Below are 17,924 nucleotides of genomic sequence, written 5' to 3' on the forward strand. Positions count from 1 at the left end.
CCAGGACTTGTTCCTGTCTACCACATGAGTGATTTTCCAGTAGAGTTGCGTGCCATGTATCCAGGGATCAGCAGAAACATCTGGATGGGCTTTGGTTTCAGCCCCATCTAGTTCTCTGGGTTTTTTGCTTTCATTTTTTATTGAATCTCTTAGAAGTTCTCTCAGTTTCTTGCTGGTTCAGCTATACCTTTTGTGACCTATTTTTTTTTAGTATGCTATATTTTTAGGTATTTAGTACAGAGTTTCTTAGATTGCCATATTAACCCAAATTGAAGTCCATCCCTTGCTGTCTTTCCCTTGTGAGTTTTTGCAAAAGAGCCCCTCAGTGAAACCCTGGGGTTCTTCTCAGTGCTTCCAAGTGAATGCAGGGATTTATGTCTAGTAAGTTCTGCCCAAACAATTACTGTCACCAAAGAAGGCCGAAAACTTCCATCGAAAGGCTTATTTGTGTCCAGGTAAGCACCATGTTCAGATGCTGAGCCCTAGTGGACACCAGCAGAGGTCAATTCCAAGTTATCTGAAATAGACACATGGCCGGCTTTTATATATTTCAGATTTGGCGCAAGTATGATGCTGACAGCAGTGGCTTCATATCAGCGGCAGAACTTTGCGTATGTGTCCTTGGAACTGTCCCCGGGGGGAATGGGTGGGTTCTTCCTCACTGGGAATCTGTTGCATGAGTTTGGTTTCTGTGGGCCCAAGAAATATGGATTTGAATTTGTCACTCTCAGATGAAAATCTATTTCTGTCTAAAAAGGTTTGAAAACTGCAGGTCCTATTGCTTTCTGCGGGAGAGTGGCATAACTGAGCAATTCTGAGCCTTTTTCGGGACTGGAACTGTTCTCTGGGTTCCGTGAGCTCCCCACTAGCAGTGGCAGCCCTCCCATCTTGGACTTACTGCTTGCTAAAAGCATTTTATGTGCTCCTTGAGATAAGAGAGCCATCCCCTTACAGTAAGGCTTCTAGGCCGTCCGCGGTGTGTGCGCTCGCTCTGTAAATATGATTCTTCTCTTGGTGCCGCAGAACTTCCTCCGGGACCTCTTCCGCCACCACAGAAAGGCCATTTCCGAGGCTAAGCTGGCAGAATACACAGGCACCATGGTGAGTCGCGGTCATCTCCCCCGGGTGGGAGGGGGTAGGGTGCAGCTTTCCCACTGCATTCCCAGGACCCCAAACAGTGTCTGGTGCAGGGTAAGTCTGGAGCAATATTTGCAGACTAAACAAATGTGTGGGAAAGCCACAACTCAGGAAACACTGGCTAAGCTTGAGTCGGTTTGGCCTCTCTCTCTGTCTGTCTGTCCGGGTCAGGTCGTGTGTGTTGTGTCTGAGAGAGAAGGCTGTTCACCTGTCCTTGGGGAACAGGGTTGGGGAAAGTCCAGTCAACACCAGGTGTCCCAGCTGCACCAAGCCTGTGACCTCCGTGTCGGTCAAAGTCACATGGAAACAGGGAGGCCCGTCCTTGGCGGACAGGAACACGTGGGCGGGAGCTGCCCGTCAGCTGCTCATTCAGTCCTGCCCTTGGTGCGATGGAGTCTCAGAGGCAGCGTCCTGTGTCACCCCTGCCATTTCCTGGCTGCCACAAAGCGGCTGACCGCGGTTACTTCTCCTGGAAAATGGGGGCTGCTGGAAGCTAACCCCTGCGAGGGCAGAGGGAGGGGCTGTGCGTGAACCACTTGATTGACCCGAGCTCTTACTGCAGTGCTGGTCCTGGCTGTCTTCACGTCCCCGTCACGCAGCCCTGTCCCAGTGACCCTAAGACAGTATTGACAGTGGCAGTGTAGGGGGAGTTGCCTTTGGTGAGCTCATCCTGAATGCTGTTTGACCTTGACTCGATGTATTTCTCCTGGTTCTGGTCAGCAGTGTGTACTGAACTGGATCTGGCTCCTCTATCTCTTCATTCCTATGAGACGTTGCGAGTCCCAAGCAAGGAATTTGCTGGTAAAGCCTTCCTTACTTGTAGGGTTGTCGCATCTACCACATAAGGAGTTCTCTTTCTATTTCTTTGCATCTACTTGAAAGGCAGAGGGTGAGGGAAGAGGAGAGGGAGAGGGTGCAGAGGTGGAAAGATGTGTTCCGTCTGCTGGTTCACTCCACAGATACCTAAAACAGCCAGAGCTGGGCCAGGCCCAAGCCAGGAGCTCTGGGTTCTGTTCAGGTCGCTTGTGTGGGTGGCAGGGGCCCAAGCACCAGAGCAAAGATGAGGAATAGCCTGCTGATAGGCTGCTTAAGGCCCAGAGAATCATTTGGTCTGGTCCTGTCAAGGCAGCCACAGGTGGGACTCAAAGCTCTGTAAATCTATAGCAGACTAATTATAATTTTTAAAAAGACCTTTTATTTATTTGAAAGGCAGAGTTACAGAGGGAGAGAGCTTCCATCCACTGGTTCACTCCCCTAATGGTTGCAATAGCTAGGGCTGTGCCAAGCCAAAGCCAGGAGCCTGGAGCTTCCTCTGGGTCTCCAAGGTGGGTGCAGGGGCACAAGCACTTGGACCATCTTCTGTGTTCAGCAGCATGTTAGCTGGGATCTGGACTAGAAGAGGAGCAGCTGGGTCTAGAACCACTGCCCATATGGGATGCTGGTGTTGGAGGCGGCAGCTGAGCCCACTCCACCACAACACTGGCCCTAAGGTGGCCAGTTTACATGGCCCTTGGCAGAACAAAGTCGCCACCCCTGATAGAGCCAACATCTGCTGCCTTTCGGAATGTATTAGCAGGAAGCTGGATGGGAAGCAGAGTTACCCAGGACTGGAGCTGGCAGGTGTCCCAAGTGGCAGCTTAATCCGCTGCCACACGAGGCCTGATCCGTCGAGTCCTGAGCCACTTGCCTTACTGAACCTCGGTGTGAATAATGAGGGCCACATTTTACTGAGAAGTTGGTGGGTTCCTGTTTTAGTGAACACCAAGAGGATGATCTATTTAGGCTTTTAACTGACATATTATTTCCAGCAACTTCTTAATGGTGTTGGCATTGTGCATACTATTTTCTATATCTGTTGACAATGGCTTAGAAAGTGCCCTTGACCTTGGCAACTTGTAAATGGCATGGATAGGAGAAAAGCTGGTGCCAAGGAGAGAATCAGAGTCCACGACAGGATCTCAATTCAGGAAGGAGTTGGGCTTCTCACTGTGTTGGCTTCTTTCCATATCATGCATGACGAGGGTTGAGATCCTGAGTAGACCTGCGCTCAGGACTAGAGGAATGTGGGAAAGGCACCAGAGGCGGGAGGCGGTTTCCCAGCTATAGGAAAGGTCCAGGTTCCTGTGGCCTCAGCACCAGTGGACGCTTGTAGTTGACTGAATGTGTGAGAAAGGAAATTAGACCAAAGCTACCCAGGAGACAGAACAATGAGCAGGTGGTTTTCTAGTTGGATATACATTAAACATTGCCTTGTGAGAATGTTGGCCCTGGCTGTTAGCTGGACTTGTATCAATTTAATAACCATTAGCTGCACAATGAATATATTTGCATCTAGAAATCCCCAGCACATTCCCATTGTTTCTCCTGGCATAAAGCCCCAGCTCTGAGGGGCTTTCCCCCACCTCCAACTAACAATGCTAAACACTACTTCCTGACTTCTTAATGTGGCTTAATCATCCCCCCTCCCCCTTTCTCTGCCTGGTTCTTGCTACTCCTGCAAGACTGTGACATCATCTTGCCCTAGAAAGTCTTCCATAGCCTTCTTCCTGGGTGAGTCACAGCACTCACTGCCCGAGCTCTGATGGTGCCTCATGCATGTCACCACCTTACCAGCAGAGCCATTCATTCATTCATTCTACAGATTTGTATTAAACTCCTACTGTGCCCTAGGCACTATCATAGGCACTGGGGATTCAGAAGTAAGCAAAGTAGACACAAGAGAGACTCACAATAAACACAATAAATAATAAACTGTATTATAGAGGGTGATGAGTGTTACAGAAGAAACACAAAGCAGTAGAACAGGCAGGAGATGGATGTGCCTGGAGGGCAGCGGGGGTTAGGGAATGGGGAGAAGGTGTAATTTTCTGTAGGATGGTCATGGCGGGTTCTTGGCAAGGTGACATGTGACAGAGAGAAGCCTGAGGATACAGCAAGCACAGGCTCCTGGGGCAGGTGTGCACCTGCGGTTCTTTTAGATCCGTGTGACTGTAGCACAGTGAGCAGGGATGAGACTGAACAGGGCCACAACTTGCTGGGCATTATGGCCATTTGAGGACTTGGGCTTTAGTCTGAGTGGATGGGGAGCCAGAGGACTGGATGTCGTGACCTTACCTCTGTGTTGAGAAGAACTTGAAGTGGGCAAGGATGGAATCAGAAAGACATGGTAGGAGGCCAGGGCTGCCATCCAGGTGAGAGAGGATAGATAGCAGCTTTGGACAAGGATGGGGCAGAGGAGAGGTGAGAACTAAAGATATTTTCAAGAGGGAACCAACAGCACCTGCTCTTGAACCTCAGGAGCCAAGGATGGCACTGACGTTATCTGTTTATGGCTCTTGGACTCCACACGCCCGAGACTCCGCAAGGGCAATGGCAGCATCTTATGTCCTTGGCCCGGCCCTCACAGGGGGCCTGGCACACACAAGTAGGCCACTTAATGCAGATTGTCTGAACTGGATTGTCAGTGGTCACCTAGTAGCCAGCTGTGACCAAACCATGACAGAATAAGTAGCGTTTGTCCCGAGGACACTACCGCCCTCCTTGTCTGTGTTCCTTTTGACACCGAATCCCTGTATTAAGACCGGCCCATGACCAACCAGACACCACACGGTCCCTCCGTGGCCTTTTACCCACTGAGGAGTGGCTAAGTGTGGGGCCTGCCGATCTCTGAGACGGATCAGAAGATGAAATGCGTTGCGTGAGTTTTTGACCAATCTGTTTAACCTTTTCCCCAAGCTGTAGAAATGGCTTATACTTTCCAGTGACTAGTCAACAACAATTCCCTAGAGAAGAATTTGGGGTAAAATTTATCTCAGGAAGCAGCTTGGAAACTGGGAACAGTATAACATGAAAGTGTGCTCCTCGAAACAAAAACAGAGGCTGGCTTTACAGGAAGTTCCAGTTCTGCCTCTAGCAGAAGCTTCCTGTCCAGCATCCCCCTGCTGGGGAGGGAGAGTGGGCTCCATCCTGATTGGCTGACCTCAGCTCATGGTTCATTGGTCAGGCCTGCATGGCTAATTAGGACTTTCTGGAGGCTGTTTGTGCTAACAGCTGAGACGGAAGCAGGCTGGGGCAAGACCTCTGTGGCTGTGTTTCCAGGGTGCGGAGTGTGCGGAGCGTGGGTGTAATCCCTACACTGCAAAGGGCTGCTCGGTTCCACATTGAGTTTTAGGCCCATTTTGTCCCTCAGGATCCACCCTGAAGGTTCAGCTTTTCTCAGGGCTTACAAAATTGATTTTGGATCTTTTTTTAAAAAAGATGTATTTATTTATTTGAAAGAGTGATGGGGGGGAGATATTTTCCATCTGCTGGTTCACTCCCTAGTTGGTCTCAATGGCTGGGGGTGAGCCAGCCAAAACCAGGAACCAGGAGCTTCATCTGGGTCTCCCCTGTGGGTGGTGGGAACCCAGGTTCCTGGGCCATCTTCTGCTGCTTTCCCAGGCGCATTAGCAGGGAGTTGGGTTGGAAGTGGAGCAGCTGGGACATGAACCAGCATCCTTATGAGATGCCAGTGCCTCAGGTAGCAGCTTTACCAGCTGTGCCACAATGCAAGCCCGTGGACTAGTAATTTTTAAGAAGACTTTTATGTTTCTCTAGAGATCTTGGGGCATACTAACTTTTAGGAACTCAAATTTCTACAAAAGATTCTATATGCTGAACTCCAACTAAGTGATAAACCAAGTTTGAAACCACATTATTGCTGCTTAAGTGGCTTTGTATTGTGCAATAGACCTGGTAATGGCAACACTGACTAAAGATTCGGTTTTCAGGTTTATCATCAAATGCTTTACTTAAGAGAAATAACCTCCTACATGAGTTCAAATGCACTTGCATAAGGATTGACACATTTGAAAACTGGTTGATGAATGAGTTATGACAGAACAATCAGAAGAGAAAAGATCTATATACCTTGTCTTATCCTGATTCTCAATGTTCTGGACAAAGAAGGGAATATCCTATTAACAAAATCCAATTATGACACTGAATCAAGAAGTTCTACTGGCAGCAGGTGGGGGAAGATTAGCTGTCCAGATAGAATATTGTTAGAGGATAATTAGCTGTGTTAAGTGTAAGCTATTACTTCTGGGAGATACTATACCCATGTACCAAATTAGAGTATAAAAGTTGAACTATTGTAAAGGAACAAGTAAAATCTGAGACTGTGGCAGACAGAATGAATTATATGTGGTTGAGCTAGTCCCCATCTTCCAGTCTGTTCTTATTGTGGGGTGGGCATTATGAGGGGAGTGACCACAATGTGGGGTCCATGATCCATTCAGTGCCGTGACCAGTAGCAAAAACAAAGATGAGCATCAGCTGCACAGACTTGACCCACTGGCCAGAGAGTGAAGAAGTGGGGACCTGGCTCACACACCCATCTCTCCACCTGCTGGGGCTGGGGAGTCACAGATGCAGGGCACAAAAATGAGCGAGGGCAGTTTGCCAATTCCTGGGAGGAGTCATCTTGGTGTTGCGGGGCAAAGGGCAGAGCGGTTCTCAGAATCAGGGAACTGCTTCTTTTCGTCCTTTTATGACCACTTCTGGTGGCTGTCATGGTGACTTGTCAACTGCCATAGGGCTGGTGGCAGTGTTATTTGGCATGGAAATTAGATTATGTTGAGCCCGACCCTTCCAAAGGTTGCTCAAGCAGCCCTGTTGGCCATGTCGAGGGGCAGCTGCTGAGTGCGTGGCATTCTGTTCTCACAGAGACTCACTGGGAGGTGCAGGAGCAGAAGCTCACTGTATGCTCGCAGCATTTCCCTAGGTTGCAGCTCTGGCTTTCATGATTCGTGCCCGGTTTCCAGCAGCTGCGTCCAGCCCCAGGTCTAGGCATCCACCTCTGCCATCCAGGTCCACGTGAGATGGGTCTGGGCTCCGGCCAGAGGCACCTTCCCTTTCCACGTTCACGCTCACTGTAGGGTCATCTCAGCCAAGCCCAGGATTCTATTTTATTTTATTTTACTATTTTTTTTTCAAGCTCATGGTTTTCAGCACTGGCTAAGTGCCAACAACCCTCAGTTTATTTCTCTGATGTAGATCACTTCTCTAAAGTTTTGGGGTACACTTGGATGTGGACCTCATGCATCTAAAACTTAACAAGTCCAACACTGAAATTCTGACTTTCCCCCACACACCTGCCCCACTTGTGATTATGTTTTCAGGTTGCTAAAGGCACAGCTCTTGAAATTGTCCTTGTCCCCTCTTTCTCATTACTCCACATCTACTCAGCAAATCTACTGGCCACATTGAAAATACAGCCTGAATCTGACCATTTCTCACCCTGTTCCAAGCTGCAAGTATCTCTCACATGGACTATTGAAAAGGCTTCCCCTTATTTCCATTCTTATCTGCTCTGGTCTCTATTAAACAAAGCAGCCAAAATGATCCTGTTATGCTGAGTCTGATCACATCATGTCTCAGCCCCAAACCCTCCTTTGGCTTCTGGCTGTCAGAAAAATCCGGAGTTCTTACATCACCTGTTCACACCCCAGTAGGTCAACAGCTCTCTCGATCTAGTTTTATTCTCCTGCCATGGTAACTTAGCATATTTTCTGTCACTCTAACATGCTCTATGTGCTGCCATGGGTCCTTTACACCTGCCATGTTTCTGCCAAATTATTTTGAATCCCAATTATGCATATGAATTGCATTCATCTCTTTCAGGTCACGAGTCAAAAGCCATCTGCTCACTGAGGCTTTCCATCTCCACCTTGTTTAAAATTTTAACCCTTCAACTCACTGCATCATGAGATTCTCAATTCAACATAGCTTGTGTGTGTTATGTTGTTTATGTAATGTCGTCAGTGTTTAACTTGTTTGTCTTGTTATCTGTCTGCTCCCTCCAGAAAATCAGCTCTGTAGAGATAGAAAGCTTTGCCTGGTACTCAGAAGAGCACTTGACATAGAGACACTCAGCAAGTATTTGTGGAATAAATGCACGCATGCGTGGATGAAAGGTGCCACTCATGTGGGAAGGGATCTGTGAACCCCCAAATTCTTAGGACTTTGGAACCCGGAATCCTCTGGTCCCATTCTCCTGCCTCGCTCTCCCCACTCCCGAAGTCCCTCCTGTTTGGTCACTCTGTAGGTAACTTGTTGCCTTTGAATGTTTGAATGGTGCTTTTATTCTTGTGTCCGCCTTTCCACAGTGCCTCCAGTCTTCTTCCACCCCCTGTTCACATCCTGTTCCCCCTTCAGATCATAGCTGAAGTCCTGTTTGCCTCTCTGACTTCTCCAATGTTTGGACACACACTGTTTTTGGCGTCTTAGGCCTCAGACAGATAGCACCACATCTTATTTGTACAAAGGTACTTTGTCTCTAATTACATGGTCAGCTATTAAAAGCTCATGGCACTTAGATAGTTTTGGGGTGAATTTATGGCCATGCCTAGCATGTCACGAGACACATAATCATCAATAATTGTTGACTGACCATATGGGAGAGGAACTCTAACATCCATCTTGAAATAGTATATGGCAGTAATTTCCAGATAAGAATGAAGATCCCTTTTTAAAAGTAAAAACTGCTAAGGAATAATTTCTCAGAATATTATTCAATGAAAAAGCAATTATGAAATAACATGCAGAATTTTTGGTCTTACTTGTGCAAGAAAAAAAATGAAGACTTTGTGTGTGTGTATCTGAGGATACGAGAAAAAACCAGACTCAGCCTGCTGCACTGTCGCTGAACAGCAGTCAACACAGATGACTCCTGTGACTGCGGGAGGTATGGAGCCTTCTCCCCACCGGCAGCAGATTCTGCAGGGGACAGTTATATGCCAGTTAGGTGTCCTCCAGTTCATTTCTGACGCTGGCTACATGGAAACAGTGTCAGAAATGATGCAAATTGAGGGCTCAGTTCCCACTACCCCTCCCTTCAGAGGCCAGTCCCAAAGCCCAGGTGGCTTTGCCCCGGCGTCTGAGCCATAGATTGGGGTTCCCACAGCACCCTCCGTAGTCTTGAGTAATTTGCAGGAAATACTGTGTTTCCCAGTTTATGACAAAGGGTATTTTAAAGGATCCTGTACAGATAGCAGCCGGGTGAGGAGAGCTGCGGGGTCCCGAGCTCAGGCATCCACCCCCATGGCGCTGGGGTGGGCTACCCTCCCCTTAGGTGAACGTGCTCTTGTGTGCCTTCCAGAAAGACCCCGTGTGTCCACTCTCCGGTCCTGTTTGGGTTTTTATGTAAGCCTCCCTATGTAGACATGATCAGTCAAACCATTAGCCATTGGCAACCACCTTATTCTTTACCCACACACCCTCCGTGAGGATGGGAGTGGGGCTGGTTCCCCTGACAACCACCCCACCCACTCCTGCTGCCTGTGAATATCAAGGGATTTTTCCAAAAATCCTGTCATTGACATAAGTGCAGGTGTGTTGAAAGGGCTTGTTGTAGGTGACAAAAGACCTGCTTTCACCTGTGTTTCTCTGAATCTGATCTGCAGCTGCTTCAGTAACCAAAAACAAATTGCCAAAAAATTATCAAAAGACACTCATTTTTTAAAAAAATAAGATTTACTTATGCATTTATTTGAAAGGCAGAGTGATAGAGAGAAGAAGACAAAGGCACACACATAAACATACATACCCCCCTACCACCATCATCACATTCACAAAAAAAAGGAGAGAGAGGGAAGGGTACAGGGAGGGAGGAAAAGAGGGAGGGGGAGAGAGAGAAAAAAGAGAGAGAGAGAATGAATGAATGAATGAGAACTCTTTCATCCACTCGCTCACTTCCCAAATGTCCTCATAAGCCAGGCCTGGGCCATGCCAAAGCCAGGAGCCAGGAACTCCATCCTGATTTCTGCATGGATGGCAAGGGCCCAAGTATGTGTGCCATCTTCCACTGCCTTCCCAGGCACATAAACAGGAAGTTGGATAGGAAGTGGAGTAGCTGGGACTTGAACCAGCTCTCCCATATGGGATGCTGGTATCACAAGCTATGGCATAACCTGCTGTGCCACAACACCGGCCCCTCAAAAGGTATTCTTACTGTACTAGTCAGTTAGGAAATAACAAGGGGTACAGAAGCTGTAAGCCAGGAATTGTTAATGACAACCAAGTATGTGTGTATATATACACACACACACACACACACACACACACACACACATACATATATCATAATATCATAGCTTGCATGCCTGCAAAACTCCTGGAAGACAGTGCAGGACTGTGTGAACTGTGCTGGGCCCAGAACAGCAAGAGGGGGCTTGCACGTTGAGCTCTTCGGCGCTGAACAGCTTGCGTGTTTTAGGTGTGCATGATGCTACTGGCAGAACTAGACAGGCTCTGTGAAAAGGTTAATACAGGTTTCCTTCAGGGCAGAATATGAGTCACCCAGGCCCAGGAGATACAAGTCCAACAACTGGTAATGAGTCTTGGGAAGTGTTCCAAAGTGCTTGAATTCTATTCAGAACTTGTGTATTCCATGATAATACGTTTTCATTTATCATTACACAATGAGCACACATTGGCTTGGTGCAAAAAAAAAAAAAGGGGGGGGGTGTTTTAGGTAAGTGGAATGAATTTCTCAGAGTGGAGCTTCTTTTAGAATGTGGTTGCTACAGACATCTTCAGAGATGCCTCCGAAGTCCTGATTAATTTAAGGAGTAGAGAAGACCATGCAGATAAAGAGCAAAGGTTTGTACAGTGTTGCACCAGCTGGCTAGGATGAAGCAGATGCAACGTGTACGTCACCCTTGTCAAATTGACTGGGTGGCTAACGGCTCTGCCTGAGGTGCCTCACGGGTCTCAGATGTTTCTCTTGAATGCCTTTCTGGCTTTTCAGACACAATCTGTCCTCACTACCCTTCAGTGTAAGTAGCATGCTGGGTAACTGTCCAGGGCATCTTTTGCCCTAGAAGGGGAGTTACTGTCCCCCACAGAATTTTAAGGAGTTTGTTGGTAGGACATCAAGGTTCATTTCTGGGAGCCTTTATAACACTTTTCCTATAGTCTGTATTCAAAACTGTGGCCTGAGCATGAGTAAAGTCTCAAACAATTAGTGATGGAGATGAGAGTAGTAGTTAAGGGCCCTTCACAGTCCTTCAACAATTACCCTGGAGGACAGAATCTGCCCCACCCTCCACCCCTGTTAACCACCACAGCCCTCCCTCCAGGAGGGAGCCAGTGCCAAGAGGAAGGAAAACATCCAAGCCTATATTTATTTTACCTCAACAAAGGTTTATTTTAAATTTTATAAAATTTATTTGAGTGGCAGAGGGACAGAAAGTGATAGAGACAGAAGTCTCCCATACAGGTTTTACTCCCCAAATGCCTACACTGTGTGGGGGCTGCACCAAATGGAAGCCAGGAGCCAGGAATTCAATCCAGGTCTCCCATGTGGGTGGCAGGAGCCCAACCACCTGAGCCATCACCTGCTTCCTTCTAGGGTGCACATTAGCAGGGAGCTGGAGTGGAGAATGGGGTCAGAACTCAGTATTACACGCCTGGCCGGTGCCGTGGCTCAAGAGGCTAATCCTCCGCCTGCAATGCCAGCACCCCGGGTTCTAGTCCCGGTTGGGGTGCCGGATTCTGTCCCAGTTGCTCCTCTTCCAGTCCAGCTCTGCTGTGGCCAGGGAGTGCAGTGGAGGATGGCCCAGGTGCTTGGGCCCTGCACCTGCATGGGAGACCAGGAGAAGCACCTGGCTCCTGACTTCGGATCAGCTCAGTGCAGCAGCTGCAGTGGCCATTGCAGGGTGAACCAACAGAAAAGGAAGACCTTTCTCTCTCTCTTTCTCCTCTCTATCAACTCTGCCTCTCAAAAAAACAAACAAACAAACAAACAAAAAAAAAAACAAAAAAAACACCCCTGATATGGAACGTGGGTATTTGAAGTGGCATCTTAATGGCGACACCAAACATCACCCCTCTCCCCCCAACACATACTTACTCATAGAACTTGTAGTCTAACACTTATTACTAAAAGGGAGAAAAGTATAATTTCTTTTTTAACATTCTAAGTTCTGAGCGATTCCTGTTAGCAGAAGGCAGGTTAACAAGAGAAAAACACAACCGAGTTTACTTTCTGTGCAGGTATGTCATGTGGGAGAGCCGTCCTTTTTCTTGGGAAGGTAATTCTCAACTTAGTGGCTAAAGAGCCTCATTTAAATAATATTTTAACAAACAGCAGTACATCCTCAGAGTGACAAGACAAAGATGCCATGAGTTGCAGGAGGTTTCCGGCTTCTGGAAGCCTCCGGGAAGGGGATAACGGCTCCTCCCGGTTCGTCTGGTGTCTGCTGGCAACATCTGTGTGCTGACAGCAGCTCCTGCACTGAGGGAGGATTTATGGCTGTGGCTTCAGGCAGGGACGTGGGGAAAATGTGGCTCCCTGTCCTCCCATTCAGCACGCAGGGAAAGGGGGAAAGGCAGAGAGACTTCCTCCTTCTTTTTTTGCCCCCTAAAGACCTAAGTCGGAAGTTTCTTAGGGTCAGTGGAATAGTCTAGACTCAAGCATTGCCTCCCAAGTTTGCCAACAGGGATAGGCAGAGTCCTGAGGCCATAGCTCTGCCCCCACGTCACATGCTCTTTAGATACTGGAGACAAGGTAGTCTGAAGTGGCCTAAGGAGCCATTGTCTGTAATCCTGCTTAACAGTGCTCTTGAACTCTGAGACCTGCTTCAGCCGCATTACCCACATCCTGGCTGTTACCCTGGGCAAGACAGAGGCACCACCCTTTGCCTCTGTCTTCAGATGCCAGTGGGGGAATAAGGGTCCTGGGGGTGGTGCACCTGACATATACCCATTCCTTGTCCATGGTCCATGTGGCAGACACTAGGTAGGGCTGGCATTTTAGTAATAAGCAATTAGGAGAGGGCAGAGGGGTTGGGTCGGGTTGTCTGGTGTGCTGTGACAGCAGGGAGGTCTGCACTGGTCACACTAGCTGCAGGTGCTGCCTCTTGGCTGTCTCTGTAGCTGTTGGGAGTTGTCTCCTTGGCCTTCTTGATCTTGGCTGTCCCAATAAATGCTTTGGAAGCTTCTTCATCATGTGACTCTGCTAAGATGTGTTCAAAGCTCTATCCAGGTTTAATCAGTTGTTTTTGAGCCTGGCAAAACCAAATTCCCAGGCAGCTCTGGAGAGGCCAGATAAGCCAGACAGAAGAGACCCAGGCTTTCCACTGGATCCACACAGCCACTGCTGGGTCCACATAGTAAATGTGGCACCCTGGCTTCCTGGTGACATTCACCCTGAGGTCTCAGAGGGACACAGAGTATGTGCACCAAGTAGGGGGCATGGGTGGTGAGCAAGCAGCCAGGGGGTGTCTCCTGGGTCTTGGTCAGGAGTCTCTACTTCTTGACAAGGGTGGCGCCCTGCCCATGCCTGCCGTCGGTCAGGACACGTTTGCTGCAGGGATTCGGGTGCCGCTGCCGTGCGTTGCGAACACTTGGTTCCAAGCACTCCTTATATTGACATCTCTAGGGACATTCTGCAGTATCAAAATGCCATGAAGTCTTGTAATTCACTCACGTTACAACTCATACAAGGGACTGCCTCTCCTCTATTTTGCCGAAACCAATCTGGTCTTCTTGATTTGTGGCTAATACAGAAAATGTTATCTTGTTAGAACAGTCTGATCTACTAATGTAAACAGCTTCTTTGGACACTGCTAAGTCCTCGTGAAAGGAACATCTGAACCTCAGCTCCCCATGCCTTCAGGGACAAATGGGATTTCTTCCACTCTCTACAGCACACTCAGCCCTCAACCAACCGGGGAGCAAAACTAGCTTTTTTAAAATTTGTATCTCTTTTGAACATGTGCAGATTTTTATTCTTGTCCTTGTTCCCTAAGCAATACAGTGTAACAACTATTCATGTAGCATTTACATTGTATAAGGTATTATAAATCATCTGGAGACGATTCCAAGTACATAGGATGTGCTATAGGTTATATGAAAATACTATACCATGTTAGATAATGGACTTGACTGAACTCAAAGATAGGGGCTCTTGAGGCTTGGTTGTTAAGATTTGTAAAATAATTTCAGAAAACCCTGACTCAAAGCAAAAATTTAGATTTCCACCTTATAATTATTAGTCAGAAACCCAATTCTGCCTGTCGGAAGCTGTGAAAGTCATTATTGCTACTGCACAGAGAACTACAAGTTACTCTCCAGAACATGTGGTAGGACTGCACTGCTCTGCTCCTTGAAAGTTAGGTGTGGCCAAGAACTTGCTTTGGACAGTGAAATTTTAACCTGTAAGTAACTGGCCGAGCCCTCTGCTATAGCAAGCAGGAATGTTGCCAGATGGTAGCTACTTTATCCCTGGGTGTCCCAGAGTGTAGGCAGCATGGGGTGGAGCTCCTAGCTCACCCGGATCCCCATATAATGCGAGCAGGAGAAAAGCCTGTGCTGTGTTAAGTGAGGCTGGAGTTAAGTTCAAGCACTCTGATCCACAGGAGTAAAAGCTGACTTGCAGTTCCTTCCCCAGGCACGTGGATTCCTCAGCCAGTTTAACCAAGTATGTAATCAGAAGGACAAAACAGAAAAAGCACTATCATCTCTCTCAAGATGAATTCCTATTATAAGTTTTCCTAACATTCCCCTTCTGCATTTCAGATGAAGATCTTTGACAAAAATAAAGATGGTCGGTTGGATCTTAATGACTTGGCAAGGTGAGTAGCATGGAAATGATGTCACAGATTCAAATACAGCTTCCTAGAGGTCTGATGACATCATAGCCTTCCATCTGAGACTGGAGATCCTGTTTCACCTGGAGTCCAAAAGAATAGGTGCATTTTACCAAAGAACATCATGGTTCTAACTCTCTTAAGGTAAAAGATCCATTTATGAAGATAATGAAAGCTCTTGCTCCCAAAATGTACAATGCACTTTTTTTAAAAAAAGAAATAAAATATTGTGGATGGATCATATGCAGACCCTGCCCTCAGAGACCAGATATTCAGTGTTGTGCATTTGGAAACCATGGCCTAAATAAATAAATAAATAAATAAATAAATAAATAAATCAAGTCTTGAATCCCATTCCCAGGCTGTGGGAGTGTTGAGCAATTAGTTCAGGTCACAGTAAAACACAGCTGGCCTCTGACCGTGCTCTCTGATTCTGGAGAGTTGGTGTATCTTCCATGGGTCCCCAAGTACCTGAACACTGGATGTGGAGGAGGCAGGCTGAGCACAGAAGTGGCCCAGTGACAGTGGAAATGCTGTTTGTGAGTCTGGTGTTGGGACACGTGATTGGTGTGTCAATATGTTTTGTCAAGGCTAGCTGACTCAAAGCACAAGCAGTTGTCTACAAAAAGGAAAGAGATTATGAGCTGATGGTTATTAGAGTTGAAACCATTGGGTCTAGAATATACAACTATAACCATAACCCATGTGAAGGAGCAACTGTACATCCCTGGTGCCTTGGGATTGGGCTGCAAACTGGGCAGTGATGGGAGCGGCAATGACAGGCTGAAGGGCTGGGAGAGAGGAATTCCAAGGTGGAAAACAAGTTTTCAATGACAAGGGGCTAATGTGACCAGGTCACAAACAGTTGTTACCTTTGTTTCTTGGCATATGTTAGCCTGAGTCCAGAATCACCAAATCCTGTACCTGAAATCTCATTTGCAAGCGAACTCTCCAAGGCTGTGGAGGACATCTGTGACTCGGCACACTGGATAGCTTTCTCTTTGAGCACCTTGGAGCTGGGAGGCCGTCTGTGTGTCCTTAGCTGCTTTCCCAGGGCCTTTACCTAACCCATTATGTCTCATGTAATATGTATAGGACAACTATAAAGACTTAAATGGAAAATGGAGCAATACATATACCACTTAGGGTAACTTTGAAATAAATATTATGTCATTGAAATGTCCAGATAATTGGAAACTTGGGACTTAATGGGTTAATTTTGGCCCCTTTGATGAAGAAGAGGCACAGAGAAACCAGCCAAAGAAGGACAACATGTTTTCCCCAAAGGCACAGTGCAGACGGGATCCCAATCCTGCTCGTCTCACCTCTGCTGTCTGGATCCCACCTGGCTTTCTCAGCCCATCAAAGTCAAGGTCAGAGATCTGTGTAAGAGAAGCAATCCAGGAAGAAAACCCAAAATGTCTGAAAGACTCAGACAGAAATTTGATGGACTACAAGAGCTTTTAATTCCATTGTTCCCTCCACTAAAAGCACCCATCCACCTGATACCTTGGTTCCACTGTGCACTTCTCAGAGGTAGTGAGAGTTGAACAGCCGTGGACACCCTGGAAGGCTGGGATGTGCCACTGTCAGAAAATGTCAAAGCACAGCTGCCTTCCACTGTGTCAATCCTAATACTCACTTATTACTGAAATTAACTTGATAGTCAATATCACCCATTACTGTAATGCATAGACTATAACATCTAAAGGAAGAATAAAAGGAAATCAGTGAATAATACAAATATGTTACTGAGCAAGGCTTGCTGCTTATCGTGCACAGAAGTCAATCCAGTGCCATCAGCTTTTAAGCAAAGACTTTATTGCAGTATTGCCTGGCAAGGAGACAGGAGGCAAGGCTCGGATTTGTCTCTCTGAGATCTGGGTCTAGGGTGGGTTTTGTGGAGTAGAGGGACAAGCTGGTATGTGGAAGTGTTGGAGAGGCAAGTTCTGGTTGCTTGCATTCTGATTTAGCATTGGCTCTTCCTGGTCAAGGGAACCCTCGCTTCCAAAGGGGTTCTGGTAATCAAGGTCTGATCATGCCTGGCTTCTGTGATCTGCTGGGGAGGAAACATCGGTTCTGCATGTTGTTTGAGGTTAAAGGGAAGCTCCCCTGTGCATGCTCAGATTACATGACTTGCAGTTTTGGAATCAGACAGGAGCGGTTTGCCCTGAAATGTATAGTTTTCAGGATGCTAAGCCAAGTCTTTGCCGAGGAATCCTCCAGCTTCCCAGGGTACACTCCAGTCCTAGCCCAGCAGCCCAGTGCCCTCTTGTCCCATGCACTTAGTTGTATGCAGAGCACCTGAGGGCTCCAGGCAAGCTGATCTTCATTGGCTGGGAGAGCCCCACTCCACCTGCTGTTGACTGAGGAGGACCAGTTTGAGCTGGTTCTGCAAGGAGAGCCATATTTCAGGGTGTAAGTGCTTGGATACAACCACAGTGAAAACATAATGAAGTGATTAGATGCTCACAGCTGGTGTAGAATCACGTGAATATGGACGCTCAGATGCTGACTGAGCCAAGGCTGGCCCTTTGGCAGCTTGTGTATCAGGGGCTCAGTTGCTGCTGTTTATATGATTTTCTAAAATAATACGTTTGGTAGAGCTCCAAATGAAGCAAAGTACATTCATCTCTCAACTCAGTTCAGTATACCACATGGAAAGTTTATGTAATTAGTAAATTATGTATGTTTGGCAACAATACTGTGGGTTGTGTAAATAGTAAGTTTCGGATTCAAATAATTATAATTAAGATCTTTGCATATAGGATTCTTCCACGGGACATTTGAAAATCAAACGGGGCATGGAACAGTTCTTTAGGCTGTGGAAATTTCTGTGCAGTGCAGAACAACTAGCATCCTTGGCCTTGTCTACGAAATCCTAGTTATGCCTGTCTTCTCACTGTGATAACCAAAACGTCCCCTGCCTACGTGCAAATGTCCAGTACTGCTCTGGCCCTGCCTACAGAATAAGGACCATGCTTTAATCTCTGGAGTAACTCCTCACACAGAGGAGTGTTTTGCCCAGGGAGGATTTAATGATCAGTTATGGACTGAAGAAGTTAAAGAGGCATCAAACAGATGGAAGGCAACAAAACAGTGCAGTGTATCAGAACCAGTTTGATATTGACAGCTGTGATAGGCAGAATAAAG

At 47.1% G+C, this 17,924-nt stretch overlaps 1 protein-coding gene across 1 annotated transcript in view; it reads left to right on the forward strand.

Annotated features, from left to right (window-relative positions):
- The window catches only part of SCGN (secretagogin, EF-hand calcium binding protein), a 54,632-nt gene that overhangs the window by 15,679 nt on the left and 21,029 nt on the right, over nt 1-17,924 (forward strand). Inside the window, exons 5-7 of the mRNA XM_008262479.5 lie at nt 555-611; nt 1,024-1,101; nt 14,701-14,756. Of these exons, the coding sequence (XP_008260701.1) occupies nt 555-611; nt 1,024-1,101; nt 14,701-14,756 (191 nt within the window). The remainder of the gene's footprint in view (nt 1-554; nt 612-1,023; nt 1,102-14,700; nt 14,757-17,924) is intronic.

This window comes from Oryctolagus cuniculus, chromosome 5, assembly GCF_051225735.1.
Source record: "Oryctolagus cuniculus isolate XC-2025 breed Fujian yellow rabbit chromosome 5, ASM5122573v1, whole genome shotgun sequence".
Classification (NCBI taxonomy): domain Eukaryota; kingdom Metazoa; phylum Chordata; class Mammalia; order Lagomorpha; family Leporidae; genus Oryctolagus; species Oryctolagus cuniculus.